This window comes from Amblyraja radiata, chromosome 26 (assembly GCF_010909765.2).
Source record: "Amblyraja radiata isolate CabotCenter1 chromosome 26, sAmbRad1.1.pri, whole genome shotgun sequence".
NCBI classification, from domain to species: Eukaryota; Metazoa; Chordata; class Chondrichthyes; order Rajiformes; family Rajidae; genus Amblyraja; species Amblyraja radiata.
In genome coordinates, this window is record NC_045981.1 from 11,009,599 (window position 1) to 11,037,212 (window position 27,614).

The window sequence follows — 27,614 nt, forward strand, 5'->3', positions numbered from 1 at the left end:
TCGGGAGGATGGTAATGGCATATTCCGTGTCAACCTAAATATACGTATCTTAAATTCTTAATTATAAAAAATTCCTCAGTGGTTCATGTTTAAGTCCAGGATTACAACAACATCCATTTCCATTCTTAGCTACTCTATTTGAGGATATTCACATTACCGTGAGCTTTAAAATATTGTCTCTATTTGTTTCTGTCCAAAATGATAGCTGCATTGTCAAGTTATAAAACCCAAACAAATATGCAAGAACTCAAGTAAAACGACACTACTTTCAGTCATTCCAACAACTGTGAAATGACACCAGCAACTTGAGAAGAAAAAGTTACATGCAAGATAATCAAACCACACACAACACAGTTTTCCATCTTGCAATTATTTTTCCAATTCCATTTAAAATCAACGATCATTGCGATCTTGCAAGAAACAAACAATGATCCTCGACATAATTCTAGTCGTTCAAAGAAGACATTATTTACAAGATAGTTTTAGTTCTACTTCTGTCTAAGTCTAAATAAGGTCAAAGATCCTTGTCTTCACGCCGCAATAAGTTTCTATGTGTCAACATTTTATCTGCATTGATTTTTGGCACTTTTAAACCTTGTAAAGGACACTCCATTCCAAGTCATGTTTTAATGTAATAATCATAGGACATCCATTAGCATTTTGCCAGTTAAGAAGACCCCTACAGCGGCCTACATATTAATTAATTTACTTACCATGCCTTGAGAGTTGACACTACAGGAAGGCTGACGGGAAAACAAAGATATGCTTGACAAAGAAATGAGCAGCCAAGCATTCCAAAATGTCAGCAATTCTCAGAGCTTCAACTGTTCAGAACTTACTGCAGTGACAACGGGCAACATCTTCCCCTTGACAGAGCTGATTAAATAAAAGCAGCAAAGTAGAAACATGTCACTTTATTGCCTCTATTTGGCCCAACACCCACCCCCCACACTCACACTCACTCTCACACACACATCAATGATTTGGAAGAGAACATACAGGGCAAGATTAGCAAGTTTGCTGATGATACAAAATTGAGTGGTTTTGCAGACTGGCCAGGTGGCCTGAGGAATGGTTGGTGGAGTTATAACAGAGAAGTGTGAGGTGTTGCATTTTGGGATGTTGAACAAGGGCATGGCCTACACAGTAAACGGTAGGCCTCTGGGGAGTGGTTGTAGAGCAGAAGGAGTACAGGTGCATGGTTCCTTGAAGGTCGAGTCGCTGGTAGATAAGGTGGTCAAAAAGGCTTTTGGCACATTGGCCTTCATCAGTCAGTGTATTGAGTATAGAGGTTGGGAGGTCATGTTGCAGTTGTATAAGACGTTGGTGAGACCTCATTTAGAATATTGTGTTCAGTTCTGTGCACCATGTTATAGGAAAGATATTGTCAAGCTTGAAACGGTTCAGAAAATATTTACGAGGATGTTGCCAGTACTAGAGGGTGTGAGTTATAGGGCGAGGTTGGGTCTCTATTCCTTGTAGCGCTCGAGGATGAGGGGTGATCTTATGGATGTGCACAAAATCATGAGAGGAATAGATCAGGAATAGCACAGAGTCTCTTTCCAAGAGTAGGGGAATTGAGGACCATAGGACATAGGTTCAGGGTGAAGGGGAAAAGATTTAATAGGAATCTGAGGGGTAAATTTTTCACACAAAGGTGGTGGGTGTATGCAACAAACTGCCAGAGGAGGTAGATGAGGCTGGGACAATCCCATCGTTAAAGAAACAGACAGGTACATTGGATAGGACCGGTTTGGAGGGATATGGACCAAGCGCAGGCAAGTGGGACTAGAGTAGCTGGGTCATTGTTGGCCGGTGTGGGCAAGTTGGGCCGAAGGGCCTGTTTCCACACTGTATCACTCAATGACTCTATGACAAATATGCGGGGAGATAACAGGATTCAGAATGTTCCCCATCCATGACCGACCAACAGGTTTAGTCTTTCATGAAAGACGTAGAGATAAGAGGTTGGAAATCTCATTAAGTGCTGTGACCCGTGACATCCTAACTTGGACACATCACCATTTCGTAGTGGAGACACAAGGAAACACAGATGCTGGAATCTTGAGTGAAACATGAAGTGTTGGAGTACCTCAGGCAGTCAGACAGCAACCTGACCCCAGTCTGACAGCTGATAATTCAATAAGAGGTGAATATGCTGAACAACAGGAGATGATCAAAACCACAAAAATAAGTATTTTTATTTTGTTAAAGGAATAGCAAAATAGAAAGGATCAAGATCAATATATATTTTTTAATGAATAAGTTTTCAAGCAGGCCTGAAAAAAAATTGAGTTATGTTCCATTTTACATATCTGATTAACATGACTTGACTTAACTTTTGATGATTTGAAGCACTTGAAACCCAATTATGTAGCTTTAAAGTGTAGCCAATAATGTCAAGATAATAATTTGCACGTGCTTAAGTCAACCCTATAAAAATTAAGTTCCATGAAAACAGAAAATACTGGAAATATTCAACAAATCTGTGGAGTGCGATATAGAATGAATGTTTTAGGTTGATAATCTTTCATCTCACCTGGAACATTAGCTGTTTCTGAAAGGTTGAGTATTACCAGCATTTTCTGCTTGCAGATCTTTCCAGCCTAATGCCATATCTCAGCCCTTGATCCATTGCCTCATAGGTGACGGTGGTTCAAGTGCTCAATTGAGAACCTTTTGAAGTCAGATTCAGATTAGTTTATTGTCCTAGACACACACACACACCATGGAGCATTGAAAGTCCTTGTTTGCATGAAGGTCCTGGAGTAAACAGCGCACATGGCAATGATGGGTACAAGAATAACCACATCAACAAATATCAAACAGCAGAATGGTGCAAAGATTGTTGAGCAATCTGAAGTAGCGACATAGAAACACTGCAGTACAAGAGCAGAATAACTGAAGATAGACACAAAATGCTGGAGTAACCCAGCAGGTCAGGCTGCTTCTTTGGAGAAAAGGAATAGTTTATGTTTCGGGTCGAGATCCTTCTTCAGATCTTCTTCAATCCTTCTCCAACTGAGGCATACCCAGTTAGTTATTTCTGATTTCTGAACATCAACCACTACCTTACCCGCAGTTATATTTTTCAGACCAGTACTTGATGTTTCCTACAAAAAGGGTCCAGCAATCAATCCACTGGATATTTTCTAAATAATATCTATGTACAAATGCATTGCATTCTGTTTATTTATTTTGTCAGTTATAATAAAGAAAAATAATTGGATGTGGCTGGCACAGATATTAGAACAGACAATTTTGCACAAGAAATCACCACATCACAAAGCTCAGAATCCTTGTAAAGGTAATGAACACGCTGGGTGGAATTCAATGTATCCATTAATGCTCATACTCGTAAGGAGAGCCTTTGGAAGGAAGAGTGTTATCTGGAAATTGGGAGTAATTGGGTTGGCCTTTTTTTTTTTTAAGTTGAGTGTAAGCTGTTTGTTCATTGAGGGTTTTTCCAAAATGGCAGCAGATAAATCACAGTTCATTTCTAAGCCACTTCATCAGATTACTTCCAATGGGCTTGCATCCCACCAAGTCCATGCCAGAATAGCACAGTAAGGTCAAATCCACAACCATTCCACAGCCCAGAAAATGATTTCCCCTTGAGACTACCAATTCCCTAAATATTTCCTTCAGACTCCCAATCAAGCTTAGTGCAGCATGGTAGCGCAGCAGTTGAGTTGCTGCCTTTCAGCGCCAGAGACTCAGGTTCGATCCTGACCACGTGCTGTCCTTACAGACTTTGTATGTTCTTCCCATGACCGCGTGGGTTTTCCCCGGGTGCTCCGATTTCCTCCCACACTCCAAAGCCGTACAGGTTTGTACGTTAATTGGTTTTGGCAAAAATTGTAAATTGTGCCTAGTGTGTGGGATGGTGCTGGTGTGCGAGGATCGCTGGGCGGCGGGGACCCGGCGGACTGAAGGGGCTGTTTCCGCGCTCCATCGCTAAACTAAAATTATGCAATCATTTCTTGCTATCTTTTTTCCGGAATTTCAAAATAAGCAACAGTGCAAAATATAAACAAAAATACCATCATTATTAGAGTACTTACCAGCGCAATGCTATTTTGATTGGTGTAGTAAGGCATGAAGTGAAAAGATCTGCTGGCAAATCTGGGTTCATTGGTAGAAGCTCAGTAGCTTCACAAGCAGCGAGCTGGATGCAATTCTTCATCGATGGTGGCAATGGCATCTGCGCCAGTGGATGATTTGGATTGATGGCAGCAACCTGAAGGAGTAAAGCTATTACTCACTCAGTAGTTTCAAATGATGAACTTGCATTAGTTAACTTAAACACACATTAAAGATCTATAGGTATTAGAATTTAATTTACCAAAGGACGTTGTCAGCTCACTCAATCATAACTATTATTTTACCACAACATATACAATTCAAAGCACAAAGTGCTGGAGAAAACGCAGTGGATCAAGGCAGCATCTGTGGAGGGAATGGACAGACGACATTTCGGGCCAGGACCTTTGTTGAGGCTGAAGTCTGAGATAGATCTGACCCGAAGCACCGTCTGTCCATTCCCTCCACAGATGATGCCTGACCTGCTGAATTACTCCAGCACATTGTGCTTTGCTCAAGATTCCAGCAACTGCAGTTTCATGGGCCTCCATATACTGTACAAATTGCATTGACTTTTTGTGTGTGTGTACGTATGTATATATTCTATATATATTTCATGTTATTTAATTTAATTAGCAGTAATTCCATCAACTAAGCTAAAGTATATAATATAACACTTGCATTCTCTGTCGTGAATACTTGCAAGTTAACTGAAGCATCAGTCAAACTGATAAACCAGAAATAAGTGTAGATTTACCAGAATCGCTGTCTCAAAAAGGCAGGCAGCATAATGAGAGACCCACAGCACCCTGGCTACACACTCATTTCAGCCCTGCTAGCGTGATGGTGGTAAAAGAGGCAGAAAACGGTGACATCCAGATTCTTTGGGAGGGGGAGGGGGGGGGGGGGCTTATATTTATTTGTCCCTCTTTTTTTTTTGTGTGTGTGTGTGTGTGTGTGTGTGTGTGTGTGTGTGTGTGTGTGTGTGTGTGTGTGTGTGTGTGTGTGTGTGTGTGTGTGTGTGTGTGTGTTCTCTATATATATGATCATATACATATAATCTATATATGTGTATGTGTGAGTATGTATATGTACACATTCACCCTTTTTTTTCCTCGGTTATTATATTGTTCACAGTGTACTATGTTCTGTTGTGCTGCTGCAAGTAAGAATCTCATTGTTCTACCGGGGACATGTGACAATAAAACATTCTTGACTCTCTCTTGAATATCATAAATACATTAAAAAAAAAGAATTTAAATGCAAAAAGAGTCATTTTTACCCGAATAACTGAACCATTAATTAGAGGCAAAGCAAAATTATGTAAAGTTTATGGTTAAAAAATCTCTAAAAAGAGTGAACAAACATGGCAGTGAACAGAATTGAAAACTAAACGGACTATATCACACATTCAGCAGTAAACATGTGGGAATTGAGACCATTGTGCACTTCTCAAAAGCCTCTGCAAACCAGTGTCAATGTAATGCAGGCTGAACCACATGAAATGTTGCCACACTTGTACGACTGCTGGAACAGAAGGCAGCACAAAAGAAACCCCCCCTCAGGTGGCCATGTTTCCACAGGTAGCATGGGGTTTTCGGATCTGCTGAGGTCAGCACATGATAATTCTTTGACACTGGCAAATGCTGAAATCCAGTCTCAGGAGATACTATAAAAAGAAATAAGCAAGCATCTTTGAATTGAGATTTTGAAGATGACAGGTTGCTTTTTTTTCTCAACGGCATTTTGGAATTACACATAAATGATTCAGTAAAAAAGCGGTGCTCTGCCCTACTTTCTCTGTGCCTGCAGTAAGCAGATTAGAAGTCAAAAGTCCCAGCTGTTTACATTCCTATACTGATCATTCAGTATCCTAAGGCTTATTAATTAAACAGCGTGCTCATTACAGATTGAAAACAATATGTAGAGCATCACACCACCCAGCTGAATTTTAGCGATGCAGATCCCAGGACAATATATTTAAGTACATGTAGGATTGAAAAAAAAAAAATTGTTATCAGCAGAAAAGATAAGATAAAGAAAGATGTTCAACAAAAATCAGAATGTGTGGGATTAATCGCAAGATTAATTATCAGGCTGTATCAAGCAATAACCAACAACTAGAGAGCAGTCTTGAACTACTATCTATCTCATTGGAGATCCTCGGACTATCTCTATTTTTGATGCGACTTTACTGGCTCTACCTTGCATTAAACGTTATTCACATTATTACCTTTATCCTGTATCTGTACACTGTGGATGGCTCGATTGTAATCACGTATTGTCTTTCCGCTGACTGGTTAGCACGCAACAAAAGCTTTTCACTGTACCTAGGTACACGTGACAATAAACTAAACTCAAACTCAAAACTCGAGAGACAAAAAAACAAAGAAAATATACTTTTAGGCTACAAAATATGGAAGCTGAACAATTTAAATGATTGCAACCAAATGATCAAAACCAAAGATTTCAATTATAACAAACCTCCCTTCGCTCCACAGATGCTGCTGCACCCGCTGAGTTTCTCCAGCATTTTTGTGTACCCCCCTTTACATCATTCATTTTAAACGAGTGACATTGTTTGCACACTCCTCAAACATGCTTATTGTAACAGTGTTGCAGTGCATGTAATAGATACACACACAAAAAAAGACAGTGCTGGAGTATCTCGGCGGGTCACGCAGAATCCCTGGAGAACATAAATAGGTGACATTATGGGTTGGGTCCCTTTGTCAGACTGATTGGCATGGGTTGGGGGAGAAAGCTAGAAGAGAGGAGAGGCAAGACAGTGTGTGGCAGGTAATAGATGAACACAGCCTGGGGGAGTGGGGATGGGCAGGTGGTTGAACAAAGTTGAGAGATGAGGAAAAAGGTGTGAGCCAAAAGGATTGAACAGTTGCGAGTTGTGAAGCCAGAGGAAGGAATGTGGAGGGGGGAAAGCTGGTGAGAATCTAGTTGGGGCACAGGGGAGAAGAAGGGGGGGGGGGGGGGGGGGGGAGGGGGAAGAGGTGTTTGGAAAGAAAAGGGGGGGGGGGCTTGTTAGAGATGACCTAAATTTGGAGAATTCAATGTTCATACTGTTGAGTTGTAAGCAATCCAAGCAGAATAGACACATTTGTAGTTCAGACACTAAACTTATTATTTAGCCCTACAGATTGTTCATACACATTTTTGGAAAGTTGAATGAGTTTATTGAGCCTTTCATTGACTATCTTATGCAAAAGTTAGCATTTCTGACAATGCACTACTGCACAAAAGCTTGGCAATTGATTATTCATTCAAGGTCTCCAGAGTAAGAACTTCAACTTACAACCTTCTTACCAGGCCAGAATGTTGCCAATTAACCATATCTCTGTGTTTGTGATGTCCAAACAGTGATTTCTGTCGCCAGTGAAACTTACAAAACCGAAACTTTGAAGAAACAATGGCCAGCAACTAATAAAGTGATATTAAAATAAATCAGTTCAATCTTTAGAGTATTACAGAACCAGGTAGCAATATGTAGCCGGCAAATATGCTGAATACCTTCTGCAATTCAAATGTGGAATGAAATATTCATCAGTATTTTAAACAGGACCTCAATGCACTTACTGTAAAACGAGTAGGATTTTGCAACATTATCCTGATCATTATCATACTTCTTGCACGGAATATTATCCTGATTGTTATATTTCTTGCACTGAATATTCTTCTAATGCCCAAAGCATCATCAACACAGCATAGTCAGGTTCCCTCAAGGCCAAATTTGTTTACTGTAAAAGTTAATCTTTTGCTGTATGTAGGCCAATACATCCTACTATGCACAATCCCCAGAGCATACAAACTATTATTTCCTTGGTTTAAGTTTGTTATTATTGTCTGGCATACTGAAAGACAGTTTTAAAAAAAAAGCATTGTTTTGTGTCCCATCCAGGCAATCATACAAAGTACAAAGATATGTACAAAAGAGGAGATAATTTGAGTTTTAGAGATACAGCGTGGAAACAGCCCCTTCGGCCCACTGAGTCTGTGCCAACCAATGATCAACCATGCAGTTCCATCCTAGACACGAGTGACAATTTACAGAAGCCAATTAACCTACAAACCTGCACATCTTTGGAATGTTAGAGGAAACCACTAGTTTCCACTATTGGGAGAGTCTAGGACTAGAGGTCATAGCCTCAGAATTAGAGGACGAACTTCGCGGAAGGAGATGAGGAGAAATGTCTTTAGTCAAAGGGTGGTGAATCTGTGGAATTCTTTGCCACAGAAGACTGTGGAGGCCGTCAGTGGATATTTTTAAGGCAGAGATAGATAGATTCTTGATTAGTACAGGTGTCAGAGGTTATGGGGAGAAGGCAGGAAAATGGGATTAGGAGGAAGAGATAGATCAGCCATGATTGAATGGCAGAGTAGACTTGATGGGCCGAATGGCCTAATTCTACTCCTATCACTTACGAAACCGGAGCACCCAGAGAAAACCCACGTGGTCGCAGGGAAAACATACAAAGTCCATACAGTCTATCTTCGGTTTAAACCAGCAACTGCAGTTCCTTCCCACACATATGTGGTGCTTATTGTCCCAGCACCTCGGCCTCGGCGGCGGCACAGCGTTGGAGCGCTGGAGCGGAGCGGGCGATCCCTTGCCTGGGTCGCCGCGCTGGAGCTTGGCGAGCTGGACCGCCGAGAGCAACAACTTCGGGCTGCGGGTCTGCGGAGCTGAGAGACGGCGTGCGTAGAGGCGGCAAGGCGGCAGTGTTGAGAGGCGGCGCCAACTTTATCAACGGGAGCCTGGGTGCTCCAAACCGGCGCGGCCTTGTCGGCTTCGGCAGCCGCGGGCTCCAACCAGGAAGTGGCCGTTCCAAGTGGCCCAGCCGCGGAGAGGACTCTCCCGACGCCGGGGCAAGACCACCCGGTGAGAACGGCCAGGAACATCGGGCCTCCGTAGAGGCAATTGCGGTGGCCTCAATAGGCCTGACTTTGGGGTGAACATGGGGTGGGGACTGGACATTGTGCCTTCCTCCACAGTGCTATCCACTGTGGGGGGATGATTTTTTTTTTTGTCTAATTGTAGTCTTGTAACCTGTCCTTACTGATTGCAATCTTCAGGTCAGGAAATTGGGGATCCAGTTGCAGAGTTGGGCTGCCAACTCCTAGGTCCCAGAGTTTGATGAGCTTAATCTATGCAAAATAAATTATAATGGGGCAGAAATAAATTTCAAGAGATGAGGAGTGGGTTGTATTTTTTTTTAGCTTCAGAGAATTGTGGAAACATGAAGTGGTTTTATGCTTCACAGCAGAATCCTCCATTCGTGCATTTTACTTCGAGCAAAGTATTCTCCAGGATTATGAAATATGCATTGCTTCAGTTGGAAACTGCCTCTCTGAAGAAATCACCAGCACTCATGTTTAACCAGAGGCACAATGGAATACCAATCAAAAGTATTCCTCTTTCAGCGGGGAATAAGATGCTGAATGGTAGACTAGTAAATCAGCATGAATCATCCATCGTTGCTCATTATAGAATTAATCATCTCTACATTTTAAAAATCCCTTTGTAAATTTGGTTTTTAAACAAAGAAAGCAATTTTACCTTACTTTTCTTAAATTTCAATTAATTCATGAAGGAAGAGGCAACGACCACATCCTCAAAACTAATGTATTTTAGATTCCAGTCTTTATCGCAGCCTGCAAATGAACATCCTTGATGCTGTTTTGTCTCACATATCAGCAGTCCTAATGTAACCCAAGGACTGAAGATACATCTTTAACATTATTAAAACACATTTATACTCCCTGGCTTTTGACCATGCATGAGACTTTGCTCTTGCTTGTAGTGTTTTATAATATTTCTTTATTCTGAATATCTTTACTTACTCCATCTTTTAACTGTTATTATTGGTGTGTATTAACTTTTTTGTCAATGATTAGTGATGTACAGCACTTTGTTGCAACTATGTTTGTTTTTAAAGTGCTCTATAAATAAAATTATTATTATTATTTTCTTGTTCTAAGGGCACCACTCAATCGGTCATCTAGTGAAGGGCCCATCATTATTCCACAGGATCGCAGGCAGAGTTGTGCAGCAACATTTTGACCGCAGGTCAAAAAAGATGGAACATAGAAAAGTGCAGCACCGGAGGCGGAACAGAGCCGTCGTCCGACAATGCTCGAGCCAAACATGATGCCAAGATAAACTAATCTGCAGGCAGTGTCGAGGAAGCAAGGACTCTGCAGAAGGACTTGGACTTAGGAGAGTGGCAGATGAAATTCAGTGCAGCAGAGTGCAGAGTGCAGAGTCATGCACTTTGGTAATAAGAATAAAGGTGTAGATTATTTTCTAAATGGAGAGAGAAGCCAGAAATCGGAGGTGCAAAGGGACTTGGGAATGCTGGTGCACGACTCACAAAATGTTAATTTGCAAGTCAAATCGATAGCAAGGAAGGCAAATTCAATGTTATCATTTATAACAAGAGGACTGGAATACCAAACCAGAGATGTAATGCTGAGCCTCAAGAAGGGTCTCGACCTGAAACGTCACCCATATATTTTTAAGCAGAGATAGACAAATTCTGGATTAAGAACGTGTGACAAAGGTTATGGGGAGAAGGCAGGAAAATTGGTTTAGGAGGCAGAGATCAGCCGTGGTTGAATGGCGGAGTAGACTCGATGGGCCGTACGACCTAATTCTGTTCCAAAAACGTGAACTTGAAATCTCCTCTGCCTGCACATGATCCATATCCCACCATTCCCTGCATATCCAAGTGACTATCTAAAAGCACTAAAAACAGTATTCCCTTTATCTGCACACTGAGGACAGCTTCATTGTAATCATATACGGTCTAGTCTTTTTGCTGACTGGATAGCACACGACAAAACATATTTTCGTTGTTCCTTGGTACACGTGACGATAATAAACTAAACTAAACTAAACTTTGTGTTTCTTTGTGTGTCTTGTGTGGGGGGTGGTGTGGGGGGTGAGGGGGAAACCGTTTCGGTTGCCTCCTCCATGGAGAGGCGACATTTTCCAGGTCGCCTCCCCCGTGGTCTAACAACGAGGATCGGGCGACCTTTCCCGGAGTCGCCCCGGGCCAACTTCTACCGCGGACCCGGCGTGGACTTACCATCACCCTTGGAGGGGAGCTTCGACCGCCGGCCCTGCAGTCTGCGGTGCTTCTGGCTGTGGCGGGAACTTTAAATCTTCGACCGCCGGCCTGCGGCCTACACCATCCTGAAGCCGCGGTCTCCGGTGGGGAAGAGCCGACTATGGACTGGCTCTGGACTCTGGTCCCGACCACGGGGGGAAATGGAGGAGGACTGGCCAATTTTTGTGCCTTCCACCACAGTGATGAATGCTGTGGTGGATGTTTGTGTTAAATTTTTATTGTGTATTGTGTGTTCTTTCTCATTGTATCGCTGCTGACATATTCATTTCATTTGCACTTTATGTGCAATGTGACGAATAAACCCGTATTGTATTGTATTGTAAACCTCTTAAACACCACATTTGTATGTGCTCCACCACCACCCCTGACAGTGTGTTCCAGGCACCCACCTAAAATTAAATATTATTTAATTTATGCTCCAGCATATCTTAAATTAATTACAAAAAAAAAAGATGTGTAGGAAAGAACTGCAGATGCTGGTTGAAACCGAAGATAGACACAAAATGTTGGAGTAACTCAGCAGGACAGACAGCATCTCTGGAGAGAAGGAATGGGTGACATTTCGGGTCGGGTCTGAAGAAAGGTCTCGATCCGAAACGTCACCCATTCCTTCTCTCCAGTTGCTGCCTGTGCCGCTGAGTTACTCCGGCATTTTGTGCCAAAAAAAACAGTAGGATTTCATCGAGCATAAGAGGTTTTAAAGGAGCAGGGGAACTGGGGACCTGGTTCACGGATGGGAAGCGGGGAAACCAGGAAGCCCGTGAGTGAAAGTTGCAAACATCACCTGGTGAGCTGGATGCCAATTCATTAGGATTTCCACAAGGTCAGGTAGTGCATTATCGATGCTTTTGGAAACATAGTAAAAGATTAAAAGAAGTTAGGAAAGCAATCCACTTAGAAGGCTGCGGGGGAAGTTAATTGAAGTGAAGGCTGAAATTATTGAAGATAGGTCGACACACACACAGTAGACCAAGGAAGGTAAACCCAGTCTGAAGCAGGGTCTCAACCCGAAACATCACCTATTCCTTTTCTCTGGGGATGCTGGCTGACCCGCTTGCGTTACTCCAGCTTTTTGTGCCTGTCTTCAGTTTAAACCAGCATCTGCAGTTTCATCCTACATAAATATAAACCTCGACAGTTTGCACAGAATTTCACAATTGCGCGAATACATTCGAGTACTCAATAATTTGTAATCCCGTTTGCTGAATTAAAGGACACTGATTAAACACGATTAATTACTCCACACCGACAATGAGGCCTTTACAATTTAGATGCAACTCTCTCCCACTTACAGTAAATGAAAACATCCATCAACACCATTCCTTAGAGCAGTTTTTGATGACATTTCATTGCTTATAAACATTTGGAAAACGGTACATTTGTAGTTTTATATAAAGACCAATAAATAGCAGACGGGTGTTTCATACATTAATGTGAAAACTAAATTCCTGGCCGTGTGCAATAAAGGGAGGAATGTCTGTCACTCTTCTCTTTAATGAGAACAAGTAGAGATGCCATTTGGTGCCAGAGAGCTCCAGGCATATTCGAATGGCTGAATAAATACAGTACATCATAACATTTAATTCCATAACCTCACAAAATGGATAATAAATGAACATAAATCACTTATGAAGATACAAGGAACTGTAGATGCTGGTTTACAAAAATATATATATCAATATAACGCCATCCAAAACGTCTGCTGTATTATCTTCAAAACTCTGGACAATATTTGCTTTACGATTAAAGTAAGAAAAATTGCTGTTTGGGTAAGAATGGTATCTAAAACACTATGTATTATCTATGAACAAAGAGGGACCCAGCGTGGGGGAGGCAGGATGACACTGAGAATGAAGAGGGACCATCATGACTGGGAGTGGGAGTGGCTGCGCTGCCTTGCAGCTGCGGCTCGCCTGCAGTCCGTTTGTCTTTTCTGTTTTTTGTTTTCTTTTGTCCTGTTTTTGCGGTTTGTTTCGGTTTGTTTGGCTGTGTGTGTGTGGGGGGGTGGGTGTGGTGTGTTTTTTGGCTCTTCCTTCGGGGGGATGCGACTTTTCCTGCCGTATCCCCGTCTCCGTCTGCGCTGAGGCCTATCGCGGAGCTGGCGGCCTCCAACTGCGACTGACCTCGAGGCTGTGGAGGCTGTGGAGCAGAGCCAGGATTTACCAACGCGAGCCTGGCCGACTTCGGGGCTGTGGTTGCGGTGCGACACAACTTCCGACCCGACTTTGGAGCCTCGGAGGCTCGGCCGCGGGCCAGTGGGCCAGTGGACGACATCATCGGGAGCTCGAGTTCTGTTTTCTGGAGCTCCCGCAACTACAGCTGCGTTCGCTGGACTGGAGGACGGCAGCTTCGGCAGCTTCGACCGCCCCGGGCCGCGGAGTTTGAACCGGCCCGTTTGTGGAGCACGGATTCAGCCTGCGGGACTTACCTACCATCACCCGGCGGGGTCACAACATCGGAGGCTTGGATTGCCTCAGCGCAGAGGGAGAGCAAGGAGGGAAGAGACAATGACTTTGGGACTTTAAACTGTGTTGAGTGTTTGTTATTTATTCTATGTTATGACTGCAGGCTAAACCATATTGTTTGTTTTGTTTTTGTTTTTGTCTTTTGTTTTTACCTTGTTTGGGATGTGTTTACCTTGTGTGGGACTAAAGATGGAAATTAGCTACTGGCTACAATCTTGCGTATTACATGCAAATGTTTATTAATATGCACTGTCCCTAATAAAATCAATTCAATTCAATTCAATGACTCCACTGAGTACTTTTTGTAACGTGGTGGCTCTTTTGTGTACTTTGTAGACTGCACGTGATAGGCTAAGAACTTCACTGTACTTAGGTACATGTGACAATAAAGTATAATAGCATCATTGAGTATCCAACACATGAAGGCTTATGGCTATGAAGGCAGAAGGTATCATGAAATTTAAAAAAAAACAAATTGAACAACGTACTTTCCATTAGGTTGGCACGCATTCTACAGCAATTGAGCCTTCTCAGAAATACATGGAATTTATAAACTCGATGAGCCATTGCTATGAAAATCATGGTCGAGGATAGACCACTGAGCCTGCATAGCAAGTGCATATCACCATTGTAATATTGAGGTTCAATTGATGTAAAAATTATTTCAATCAAAGACTCTCAAGTTTCACGATAAAAGTTGAAACAGTTGATTCCAATAAATCACATAAACTGTTGCCTGAGTAATAGCATGCATAACATTGCTTCTATATATTACTCCACCGTTACCACAGGGTGTTGTGTCCACATAATGTTATTGCCTCCTCAATCTTGTTACTTATTCTAATTTCATTCAGATATTACAAATGTATAAACAGATCGACAGAATCTTCCCTGGCAGGGGTAGATCTGCCTGGGGTTGGATTTTTCCCCCCAAGAGCTGTTAAACGTGGTAGGAAAGAGATTGCAATCGTCATCTGCGATGGCAATGAAGGCTATTTGGTCTGAGTGGGAATCCATTTGTATTCACATGCAGCATCTTAGGAAAGAGGAGTCTCTGTGAAGAAGTTGTTGCTTGGGGCATGCAGCTTCAGACCAAAGGAAATCTTTGCACTGAAACACTTCTTTCACAGTGGGTATTTTGATGTATCCTTTCAAAAAGTGGATGGCTGTTTGAAGATGCTGAAATCCTTTGAGGATAAAGGTAAGAAAGCACTCCCATAACTGCTTAGCAAGGTTCTCTTTCCCGTCTTACAAGAGGACAAACACTCATTGGCCACATGCATTTCTCTTGACCTGGCCTTTCTCCAATGGTTCGTTGAAGGGCCAGAGAATATAGCTATCAAAGAATTGCTTCTCATGTGGACTAGGAGAAGTATTAAAGCTACACCGAGGGTAGAAAGGCTGCTGTTATATTGCTCCATTGGGTGCAAGTTACTGCCGTCTAACAAGTCAAGCCACAGAGTGCCAAACCTGCGACAAACCTAGGCATGAAGTGGTTTCTTGCAAAGTGATCATCTGCTGAAAATGCATAAAGGAGGTTCACAAAACAATGGATACACAGGACTCTGCAGATGCTGGAATCTTGAGCAAAACACAAAGTGCTAGTGGAACTCAGTGGGTCAGGCAGCATCTGTTGATGGAATTAACAGTTTCAGTTCGGGACTTTTCTTCAGATCCATAAAGCACATGACTGCTGGGCAGCCAAATGCTGTATCCTGGGTGGCAGGTCTGCTCACCTGCACAAAACCTGCCCAAAATGAAAATGCAGCAATGCCCAGGCAGTGAGAAGAGGCAACTCAGGAGTGGTACAGCAGTCACAGCTGCTTTCAAAGACACAGTATTACTACACCAACATGCAGCATGGAGGAGGCATAGTCCAAACAATCACATCTTATGCCAGTTCAGCGAATGTAGAACAGATTGAATGCAGTCCAGAAACTGGAGTGGGCTAGTTCATTCTCGGGAGGAAAGGAAAAGTCTGTAAATCTGAGGGCGGGAGGGGGTTGGGGAGGAGGGGAGGGAAGAAGAGAGGGGCGTCGGTTCACGGGCCGAGCCAGGCGAGGGTGAAGGACGAAACCCTTTAGCAGCCTGGGGCTTACGTGGATCGGGAGCCGCTCCAGTATATTGAGCGCGTGGACCGGACTTTGGACTTTTTCTAAATGGCGCCAAAATAGGGCGACTCGTGCATGTGTGATCTATGCAAAAAGGATTTCACTGTGCAGTGTGCACGTGACAATAAAGCACCATTGAACCATTGGGTGGGAGATGGGGGGGTGGGGGCGGGGGGCCTCGGCGAACTGATGTCCCACTCCTTGACTGACCGCCTTTGTGTCCAGGAGTGCCTCCTGCAGGAAACACTGCTATGGAGAAACATCTCTGCCATCAATGAAATCAGAGAGAGATGGTGAGGACGGGAGTGCTTATCACACAGATACCCCACTCATGGTCACCACTGTGTCTACTACAGCTCCAAGGAACGAAATGCAGCCTGTTTTCCTAAATCTCTCACCACCTCTCGCAATGTTTCAGTCAGTCATTCTGGGCGGTGATCTCAACCTGAAGGATAATCCGGCAGACATATCAATAAACTTGATTCCACATCCAATGTCCAGATTGGAATGGCACAAGGTGCAAAGTTGTGTTATGTCTTTAGCCACCCTGCAGATGGAGCACCAAGACAATGCACTGGGCCTAAACCAGATAGGTTAGTCCACTCCAGAGTAGATATTCTTTTTGTATCCACCATATCTACCAAAGCCCTTCTCTGACTGCTGTGGCTGTCTGTCATCAAAAGAACAACAAGAATGTTGGCAGATGGATATAGAAGCCGTATATCAAACTGCCGACTCCAGAAAGCATCAAGGAATGGAAGAGGGTCTGTGCGGGTTGGTGAACCGTGAAGTCGTTCTTTGCTTCCCCAATACGCTGGCGAGAAACAACATATTCAAACATCAAGAAGTTTTTCCACCCTCAAAAATGCTCAGAAGACAAGAAGAGTCCAAAGGGAATGTGACAACAACAGGAAGGAATGCAGAATTACTCCGCCAGCAATCAATAATGGTGAATGTTGAGGAGGAGCTTGAAGATTGATAGTCATAGAGCATGAAGACAGGCTCTTTGGCTCAACGTCCATTCCAATCAAGATTCCCATCGACGCTGGTCTCACCTGCCCGCGTTTGGCCCATATCCCTCTAAACCTTCCCTATCCATGCACCAGTCCAGATGTCTTTTACGTTTTCATAGTACTTGTCTCAACTTCCTCATCTGATAGCTCGTTCCATATACTCACCACCCTCTGTGTAAAGAACCAAGAAGCCAATAAATAATTTCTACTCCACAGCACCCTGCAGTGTGAAGTAGAAAGAGATGCGCTCAACCTTTACCTTGCAGTGGATGCTCATGGGGAACCCTGTGATCAGCGGGCTGACAGAAGAGGAGTAACTTCCTCGCAGTCTGACATTTTGCAGCCTCCCGGAATTTCCTTTAGACGACAGCAAGCTGGAAAGTCTTAACTAATCGTTGACGCTGGACAAGCTGACAAAGCCGGCTCACTCCTTTGAGACAAGTAAAACTCCTGAAAGTGACAGCCTGTCAGTTGAATTGTATTTGACTCTAAGAGACCGGATGGACTGGACTTGATGTACTTACTGTAACAATGCTATCGCTTTATTTCTCGCTGGCAACTTGTCAGAAATCATGAAGAGAGGCATCAACTGCAAACAAAAGTGGAGGGGAAGGAAATCAGCAACCCACCCGAGTGTTAAATGTGGGTTACAAGATTCTGTTCAAGGTCATCGCCGATCAAATCAAGTCTGCCTGGGCCTGATGAGTTTCATTATCAATTGTGGTTGTCCACGACAAGATCAAGGGATCAAGGCCAATACAAACATGTTTGCTAATACTACGAACTTAGGAGGCAATGCAGCTTCAAAGGGATCACAGTGAATCTTTAGGGGATATAGCTATGTCAATTGAAAGAGCAAGAATGTGGCATGTGGACTATAATGTGAAATAATGTGAAGTTATCCACTTTGGTAGAAAATCAGAATATGTTTTAAAATTTAAGAGATCGAAGAATGTTGGAATTCAGATGTCTTTGTACATGAATCTAAAAGATAAAACAAGTCATGGGGAAACAAATGGCAAGTTGGCTTTAATTGTGCTCAGCTCTCTGGAACAGAGTTAAATATCAAATGCTGCGGGGAAAGTGGATGATTGACACTTTGATTTACCTCAAATTTTCCGGCGATGAACAACCAAATGCTGCATTCTGGCACAAGCTGAGGTTCATAATATGTGCTGATGTCTGCATCAGACACCACAAAGCATTTGAATCAGACACCACAAAGCCTCTGTAGGGAAAGGACACCATTCACAGCCCTCCCACCTCTGCACTCCTCGCACCCAGAACCTTTATAAAAAGGCTGTTTGCTCACACAAAACATGTAAAAACAACATAAATTAATGAACTGACACAAATTCAATGGTTTGTTCTGCCTTATCCAATTATACATATTTGCAACTTTTATAAATGGTGTGAAAATCTTTGCCCTAAAAACGTTGATATAATTCTGCGATTCTACGAAGTTTAACATATTTATTTTTATAATAGCCATAAACATATTCTCTACGAGCTGTGAAAACAACTGTTGGCTGTCCTTCAAATTGCATGCCCCTTGCCCATTTAATTGTTTCATGGGGATTTACAAATACAGATGTTTTTTAAATAGGCACATGGTGGGGGCAGGGGAGAGGGAGGTTGCTGTGTTGCTTTCAATGTGATGAGGTAAATTTTGAATTCAAAGATTAAAAATGATGGATAGGAAAGAATTGCAGATGCTGGTTTAAATCAAAGGCAGACACAAAATGCTGGAGCAACTCAGCGGGACAGGCAGCATCTCTGGAGAGAAGGAATGGGTGACGTTTCGGGTCGAATCCTTCTCTCCAGAGATGCTGCCTGTCCCGCTGAGTTATTTTGTGTCTGCCTTCGATTAAAAATGATGAAACATTTTTAAGATCCAGCAAGTCAACCGACTCAAAAGTTAAGAATTGCTTAGTTTCAGTAATATAATGTTCCACCGGGTGGCGTCGTCAGCGATGGCAGCCTCGCCAATGGCCTGTCTGTCTTTTCGTCATTTTTTTTTGTTATTTTTAGTGTGTTTTAAAAAGTTTGTGTTAATGTTCTCTGGTTTGTTTTATGTGGGGGTGGGGGTAGTTTTTTTTCAATCTCTTAACTTGCCGAAGATGCGATTGTTTTCTGGATCGTATCTCCGGTCGCTCTGCAGCCTAACATCATGGAGCTGGCGGCCTTGCTCGAGACTGACTTTGAGACCCACCGCAGGGCCGTGGAGTTACCATCGGAGCTGCGATCCTTTGCCTGGGATCGATGCTCCAACCACGGCCCGCGGATTTCACCATCGAGGAGCTCGCAGTCTCGGGTAGAGACTGATGTCAGGAAGCTCCAAAGTCGCAGGAAGTTTGACTAGCCCCGAACCGGGGTCCGATCGCCGGCAAGGGGGAGCTGAGATCCCCCGATGTGGGAGCTTGATCGCCCCGATGCGGAGAGCCTGACCGCCGGCTACGGGAGACAAGATCGTCCCGTCAACGGAGGGCTCGAAGCCCTCGAACGTGGGAGGACAAAGAAGGGAAGAGATTGAACGTTTTTTGCGCCTTCCATCACAGTGAGGAAAGTGGAGGAGTCACTGTGGTGGATATTTTTGTTAAAATGTATTTTGTGCGTCTTATTGCTTTTTATTGTTATGACTGGTAAATCAAATTCTTGGTATGTTGCAAAACATACTTGAATAATAAAGTATGATTATAATTAATTTAAAAAAATGTCTCATAAGTGAAAATTAAATCACATTACCCATATTGCGTGATTTTTTATTTTAAGTCAAAGTATAACCTTTGCAGTAACTGAACACTTTTTTCGTTCAGTTACATAAACATTAAGGAAAAAGCAAACATACCTCCAACTCCTGTTCTCTCTGTAGTGCGAACTGCTTAAACGACTTCACTATGATCCCAGCATTTGAGCAGTCATACACAAATATAGAGGGACTGCCCATCCAAGTTTGAAGGTCGTAAATGGAGAGGGGAATATATTGCGTATAGTTCTGTGACAAAAGGAAAATAAAATTAGTTGTTGTATGGAAACTTGTCCTTATCTACTAAAGCTTTATAGCAAATGTTTCAGTTAATTCAAAGTTCCACAAAACCACATTTACGTAACACTTATCAAAATACCTGTTCAATGTGCAAAACTCCCCACATTGTTCTTTGATGAAGAAAAATGAACATATAAAAAACCCTTCATTATACAATTCAGATTGGAACTTTTAAGACTAAATGGATAAAGTATTTTTAAAGCCTAAAATAATTTTATTAATTAAGCTATAGATGGAAATCATAATACGGCAGGGTTTTGAAAATGTTTCACCATTTCATTCTCAATTGTGGTTGCCTACGACAAGATCAAGAGATCAAGGCCAATACAAACATGTTTGCTAATACTACAAACCTAGGAGGCAATGCAGTTTCAAAGGGATCACAGTGAGTCTTTAGGGGATATAGTTAGGTCAATTGAAAGGGCAAGACTGTGGCAAGTGGACGATCATGTGAAAGAATGTGAAGTTATCCACTTTGGTAGAAAATCTGAATACATTTTAAAATTTGAGATTGAAGAATGTTGGAATTCAGATGTCTTTGTACATTAATCTAAAAGATAAAGCAAGTCATGGGGAAACAAATGGTATGATGGCTTTAATTTCAAAAAAGACTTGAGTACACGATTCTTGCTCCAATAGGTCCCCTGGTCCGAAAAACTGTGGACAAAACGTGTTTGTCTGAGATATACGTGCAAAATAAAGAATGTAGCAAAGGTTTATCTGATTGATTCCTGCCATGGCAAATTTGTTACACGAGGCCCACCTTTACATGAGGAGGTATTAAGACTGAACAGGAATCTCATTGAACCATGTAGTTCTTGAGAAGCTTAACAGGTTACGCAGAGTTGATACTTCCCCTGTGAAGGAAGGAACTGCAGATGCTGGTTTACACCGAAAATCAACACAAAATGCTGGAGTAACTTAGTGGGTCAGGCAGCATCTCTGGAAAAAAATAATAGGTGACGTTTCGGGTTGGTACCCTTCGGACCTCTTCGTTCCAACCCAAAACGTCACCTATTATTTTCCCCGGAGATGCTGCCTGACCCGCAGAGTTACTCCAGTATTGTGTCTATTTTTAAGATTTCCCCTGGTCGCCGTGATTTAAACCAGAAGGTAGCCATTCAGGAGAGAAATAAGAGGACATTTATTCATCAAAAGATTGGTAAATCTTTGAAATTGGTCACCCAAATGGTCCATATAACCTGAATCACTGAGTGTACTCATCAACAGTGGATTTCATCTCCATAGAAGAGCAACATTCGGTTGTCTGTATCTGACCTCGTTTTTCATTTTCTGAATTTCAGTGAACATTTTGTAGGCACTTTGCGTTTCTCTTTTTTTTCCCCCTGCTTTATATTTCAACATTCTACCTTTCACATTTCACTACTGTGCAAAAATAGTTCCGTCCATCAAGCATCCCTGGTCACTTAAAAACCCAAATGCAAAAGGCCTCTCTTTTAATTGCCTTATCTTATTCTAAGGCCAAAGCAACTTTGTCAGTCATCCTTCGCCAGATAAGCTTTTTGTTTAAAGCTTTCACCAAATGTCAGCCAATTATTGTGATTGAAATTGCTATCTTAAAGTTTTCTTAATGGGATTAACAATTTACTGACTGATTGTATTACTTGGCGTATCCAAGGTCAAAGAGATCAAAAAACAAACTCCTGGAGGGACCTAGCAGGTCAAGCAGCATCTGTGGAGCTAAAGATTAAGGTCAATGTTTTGGGTAGAGATCCTGCACCAGTCCTGACACAGGACTTCGGCCCAAATCACAGACCATCGCTTTGCCTCCTCAAATGTTCCTTGATCTGCTGAGTTCTTCCAGCAGCTTGTCTTGTGCTCCAGATTCCAGTATTTGTAGTCTCTCATGTCTCATCAAACAGGTCAATTTTGGTTGACTAAACATCTCCCCTGGTCTTCCATATCTGCAGAAATTAATGTTATAATCTATTATTCTATTTTGTAACATGCACTACAAAATACATATCAAATCTGGAACCTAGTCTATCTTTGCATTATATTAATCTCAAATATGAACTATACAAATGGCTTCATTTTAACAATCGTTACCATCATCCCTCTTTATAAGCAGCACAGCTTTTACATTTCATAAACATACTTCAATCACTTCACAATTTATCCATTAAGCTTCTCTTATATCATCTGAATAGATTGAACACAAGAAAGGGAGTCTAATGGGATGATTTTGGGATAAGTACAGTCCAAAAATACAGCGGCTAAAGAGAGCACAGAAAATCAATAAATCCAGTTATATTTTAAGCTAGAAGCCAAAAGCTGTATATCAGTTTTTTTTTTACCAATTCTTATTTTGGAGCAAGTGTAGTTAAAAATGGATATGATCATTTAAAACTGAACTTCGTACATTTTAGGTTCAACATAACCATAGTGTTGGTGCTATTTGAAAATTAATTAAAGTATGGTAACTGGATTCAAATTGAATACAGGCTACCCCAACATTACAGAGTTCGATTAACAGAAATTTGACTACAGAGAATTCACAAATCACTATTTAAAAAATCTGAGATTCAAAATAAAAATTCACTCTCATGGAATGAGTGTGCCAATTATTATTTTATTTTCTGCTTGCATTTGTTGATGCAAATGCAAAGAATTATACGGTCATATTCATAGGAGCAGAATTAGGCCATTTGGCCCATTGAGTCTACTCCGCCATTCAATTAAGGCTGATCTATCTCTCCCTCCTAACCCCATTCTCCTGCTTTCTCCCCATAACCCGTCACCTGTACTAATCAAGAATCAATCTTTGCCTTAAATCTTTACCATTGGTGGCCTTCACTGTCGTCTGTGGCAAAGAATTCCACAAATTCACCACCCTCTGACTGAAGAAATACCTCCTCATCTCCTTCCTAAAGAACCATCCTTTAATTCTGAGACTATGACCACTAGTCCTAGACTCTCCCACGAGTGGAAACATCCTCTCCACATCCACTCTATACAAGGATGTGTCCATGCCTTGCAGAAAATCACAACACAAACTGTTTTGGGAAACAAGAATGTTTTGGGAATGCAACCTATCCCATTCTTCCCTGTAATGCAGTTTTGCCTGTATGGAGTAAGGTCATTTTAAATTTCTCCAATAACTTTGACAGGATTTCAATCAATAGTATCATGAATGTTATGGCTATTAGTCCAGACTATACACTAGTCCACAATAAAAGACACAATGTGCTGGAGTAACTCAGCAGCTCAGGCAGCATATCTGGAGAACATGGTTCGATGACGTTTATGGTCAGGACTATTCCATAACACTGGTAACCTATCCTAAGCATTTGCCTTAGAAGTATAAAACCACAAACTGAATTGTTTGCTTTTAAGATCCCACTTATTCTTTTTGCCCGTCTATACGAAGACAATGGGATTACACCAAAAACAAACCTCAGCAAAGACAACTGCAAGGGGTCTGATAAGAAAGATTTCTAAAGATTCTTACAAATTCTTGTTTATTTATTTCTTGTTTAAACATGACAGTACATCGTCGCCTAATAATTGTGAGGTGGTTCTGCCAAAATCTACAAATGAAACCACCTTAAAATCACCCAAACTAGTCCCATCGTTGCAGATTTGCTCTATTAACCAAGGCCTGCTGGAGCTCCCAGTTGCTAACTGTTTTAACTTCCCATTCCGATTCTGACCATTTTGTCCGTGGCCTCCTCCACTGCCAGGGTGAGGCCACACACAAAGTGGAAGGAGCAGCAGATCATATTCTGCTTTGGAGTTGGCAACCCAAAAGGTATCAAAATTGAATTCCCTATATTCTAATAATATGCCCCTCTCTTACCCTTAACTCACCCCCAACCCCAATGTGCACCCATCTCCGCCACATCTCCCATTACCCCAGTCACCCTGCCCCCCCCCCCCCCCTGTACACTCCTCTCCCTACCCCGAGTACCATTCTTCCTTTCCTCTCCCGTCTTCTTCTACTCAAGTCCCTCCCTCCGGCTTTACATTTCACTTGTTTTATTTCCTTATCTGACACCCTTTTGTCCCCTTTTCACCTCTGGCCTTTATCACTTACTCTGCCCCATGTGCCAATCATCCCCTCACCTGTAACCATCTATCACATGCCAGACTTTGCCCCACCTCCACCTCTTTACTAGCCATCTCCAGCCTCAAGAAGGGTCTCAACCCAAAATGCCATCTGTCCATTCCCTTTGCAGATGCTGTTCCTCCAGCACTCTGCGTTTAGTCCCATCCTGGCTTGTGAAAAAGTAATCCGATAAGAAACCTTATTTCAAAGTTAGTAAAGGACTTGGCTTGGGGGACCAATGCACCATACATACATGATGAAAGCTCATCTCTCTGCTTAACCCTCAATCTAATTCCAAATTACAGTTTTAAATGGCTAAGTTTAAAATGGTCAGGTGGATAAATTATTTCCTAAAATTTGTATACAAGACATAGTTTACATAGTAGGTACACCAAAATGCTGGGGAAACTCAGCGGGTGCAGCAGCATCTATGGAGCGAAGGAAATAGGCAACGTTTCAGACCGTTTCGGCCCGAAACGTTGCCCGTTTCCTTCGCTCCATAGATGCTGCTGCACCCGCTGAGTTTCTCCAGCATTTTTGTGTACCTTCGATTTTCCAGCATCTGCAGTTCCTTCTTAAATAGTTTACATAGCAGTCACTCAAACTGTCCTTCCACAAAATAATATGCCAAATCTAGTTTATATTATTCAACTGTAATGTTTTATACAACATGCCCAATTTTTGCAAGCATACACACTTTCACAGTTTACTTCAAACAGGCACAAAACCCTGTGAATTCTATGCTTTATCATGCTACACTAATTACTTCAAAAGTAAGAGCCCTAAAATTACGTAGAATAATTTAAACTTGAACACAATAAATTTCAATATTTACAAAAGTTGAAGGATGAAAAATAAATGAAAATAACTATATTGCCATAACATGCTTAACATCAAAACTGTTTGTTTAAATTTCATAACATTAATGTTAAATGATTAGGTCACATGTCAAATACATCCTTACTAGTTTAGGATATTAGGACTTTAGTATTGCGAATACCGGCTTTCAAAATAGGTATGAAGAACACAGACATTGATTACCTTATTGAATACCCAGATTTCACCATTTACAGTCGGTCTTGGCACTCCGTGTCCGTTATAATGGTAGAGCACTCTTTCTTCCTTTGCATTACGTCTGAGGGAGGTGCAGAGCTTTTTAACTTCATCCACCGTTGGATCCAAGCTCTGTTTATATCTGGCCTGATAAAAGGAAAATAATATTTATTACTAAGCAATGCAAATCTCAGCATGTGAAAATGAGGAATGCCTACAGCCAATTTCTCGCTACCCTTAGATACACACAAAATGCTGGAGTAACTCAGCGGCACAGGCAACATCTCTGGAGAGAAGGAATGGGTGACGTTTCAGGTCAAGCCCCTTCTGAGTAGTCAGGGGAAAGGGAAACGAGAGATATAGACAGCAATATAGAGAAATACAGAACAAATGAATGAAAGATATGCAAAAAAAGTGACGCTGATTAATGCCATTGGCTAAATGAGAATGAGAACCTGGTGCGACTTGGGTGGGGGAGGGATGGAGAAAGAGGGAATGCAGGGGTTACTTGAAGTTAGAGAAATCAAAATCACACCACTGGGCTGTAAGCTGCCTAAGCGAAATATGAGATGCTGATACTCCAATTTGCATTTAGCCTCACTCTGACAATGGAGGAGGCCTAGGCCAGAAATGTCAGTGCGGAAATGGGAAGGGGAATTAAAGCTAACCTTATTCTGTTTGTGGAGAATAGAAGGTGATGGAGTATAGAACTGAAATAACTATTTTGTTATAAGAAGACACCATCATGAACTAAAACTTTATAAATTCCAACTGATATACCAGCATTAAGATCTGAATGCTTCTTAAGTAATGGATTTTACTACATTGACAAGCTGAGCTTTGGTAATAGGGACAAGCAACTGCATGAATCAAGGTACAACGCGACAAGACCCTAGATTTGAATGAAATAAAGTGGCAAACATTTTAACAATTAGTGGGAAAGGGAAAGCATATTCAGTGGCAATTAAAGGGGAAGGAATGTTGAGAAGGAAAAAGGTCAAATTTCTGACTTGCATCGGCATTGAAACTTCAAGAAAGAGAGTCAAGAGTGTTTAATTGTCATATGTTTTGACAATGGAACAATGAAATTCTTACTTGCAGCAGCATAAGAGGATAATGTATTTTGTTCTAAATATTGATTGCAAGAATGTTTACATGGAACTTCACATTTTCTATTTCCCTCCAGTCTACTTTTCACAGATCGATCCAAGTGCTGAACAGTTATAGCTGCTGTTTGCATAACTTCTATGTCACATAGCACTCTATGTAATCACTTTTGATAGCAATTAGTTGCAAAAATGATTTAATGGTGAAAAGGCAGCAAATATTTTTAGCAATGCCCGACAACTTTTCAAGGAGGTCGTCATGAATCCAGTCCTTCAGCATCAAAGTGCTCTCATATTTCTAATGTCTTTAGGGACCTCACTCATGCAACTAACATTATCAGAACATTAATGGGCTTCTTCCAATGCAAAGCTTTTGAAAGTAGTAGGATACAAGTGGCATTTGATCATAATTGATCCAGTTCTATTTTCTCATCAATTTTAGATTGTAGGCATCATTAAAGATCCATTTTAAGCAGCCCTTGCTCGCCAACAGCAAATTAGATGGGCGAGCATCAGCAGGAATGCGTTCAGATCTTCCTGGCATATTTATTTGTTCATGCTAGCTGGACACTAATGTTGCAAGAAAGACAAGCAATTAACATCCAGTTCCAATTGTTCTCTGATCCAAGAGGCTTGCGGGTCATTTCAGATGAAAGTGGGAGTCAAATTTACAAAAGGAATCAGCTATTAGGGTTTGGTGAGCTTTCCTGCATAAGTAAACGACCGTAGCAATTTGTGTTGCATTTAACAAAACAACATGATGTTGCTAAGTGCCCTTAATGACATTGAATGCCCTTAATGGATAAATAGCAGATAATGAGGCTTATGAATCCATTATATATGATATTTGTGTAGCATTTAACACAACAACATGATATTGCTGCATTTAAAGCCAATGAAGAACATACTGAAGCATTTTTTAATTCAAGTTATTCACAATTTCAGTGTCCAGGTTAAAGTATTATCATTGTTATTAGCCCATTGAATTAAAAAACAAAAGAAATTAATGCATTCCAACTAACAAGGGCTCAGCTGTGTGGGTTTCCCGCAGGTGCTCTGGCTTCCTCCCACATCCCAAAGACGTGCGGGTTTGTAGGTGATTTGGCTGCTGAAAATTGCCCCTCGTTTGTAAGGAGTGGATGCGAAAGTTGAATAACATAGAACTTATGTGAACGGGTTATCGATGGTCGGGGTGGACTCGGAGAGCCAATGGGTCTAATTCCATGCTGGATCTTTCAATCAATGAATTACAAAACTATTTTAGCATTTGTCAAACTACAGCGACCTACATTGCATTACAGATAACGGTTGTCAAAACCATTGAAGTAGCTGGTAGCCCAAAATGCAGCAATCATAATGGCTGTGAGCGCCATACCATGGCATGTAAGAATGAACAGTCATTTATACTTTTGTATCAAGTTCTTTAGGTACATGTGGTATACCTCAGTGCAATCGAAGTGGGCACGAGCGTGGGCAAGTTGGACAGAAGGACCTGTTTCCGCGCTGTATGATTCTAACACAGT

At 41.8% G+C, this 27,614-nt stretch overlaps 1 protein-coding gene across 1 annotated transcript in view; it reads right to left on the reverse strand.

Annotated features, from left to right (window-relative positions):
- Positions 1-27,614, reverse strand: part of rptor (regulatory associated protein of MTOR complex 1) — a 292,628-nt gene that overhangs the window by 194,111 nt on the left and 70,903 nt on the right. Inside the window, exons 4-6 of the mRNA XM_033044242.1 lie at positions 24,974-25,132; positions 19,666-19,812; positions 4,065-4,240 (exon numbers count right to left, since the gene is read on the reverse strand). Of these exons, the coding sequence (XP_032900133.1) occupies positions 4,065-4,240; positions 19,666-19,812; positions 24,974-25,132 (482 nt within the window). The remainder of the gene's footprint in view (positions 1-4,064; positions 4,241-19,665; positions 19,813-24,973; positions 25,133-27,614) is intronic.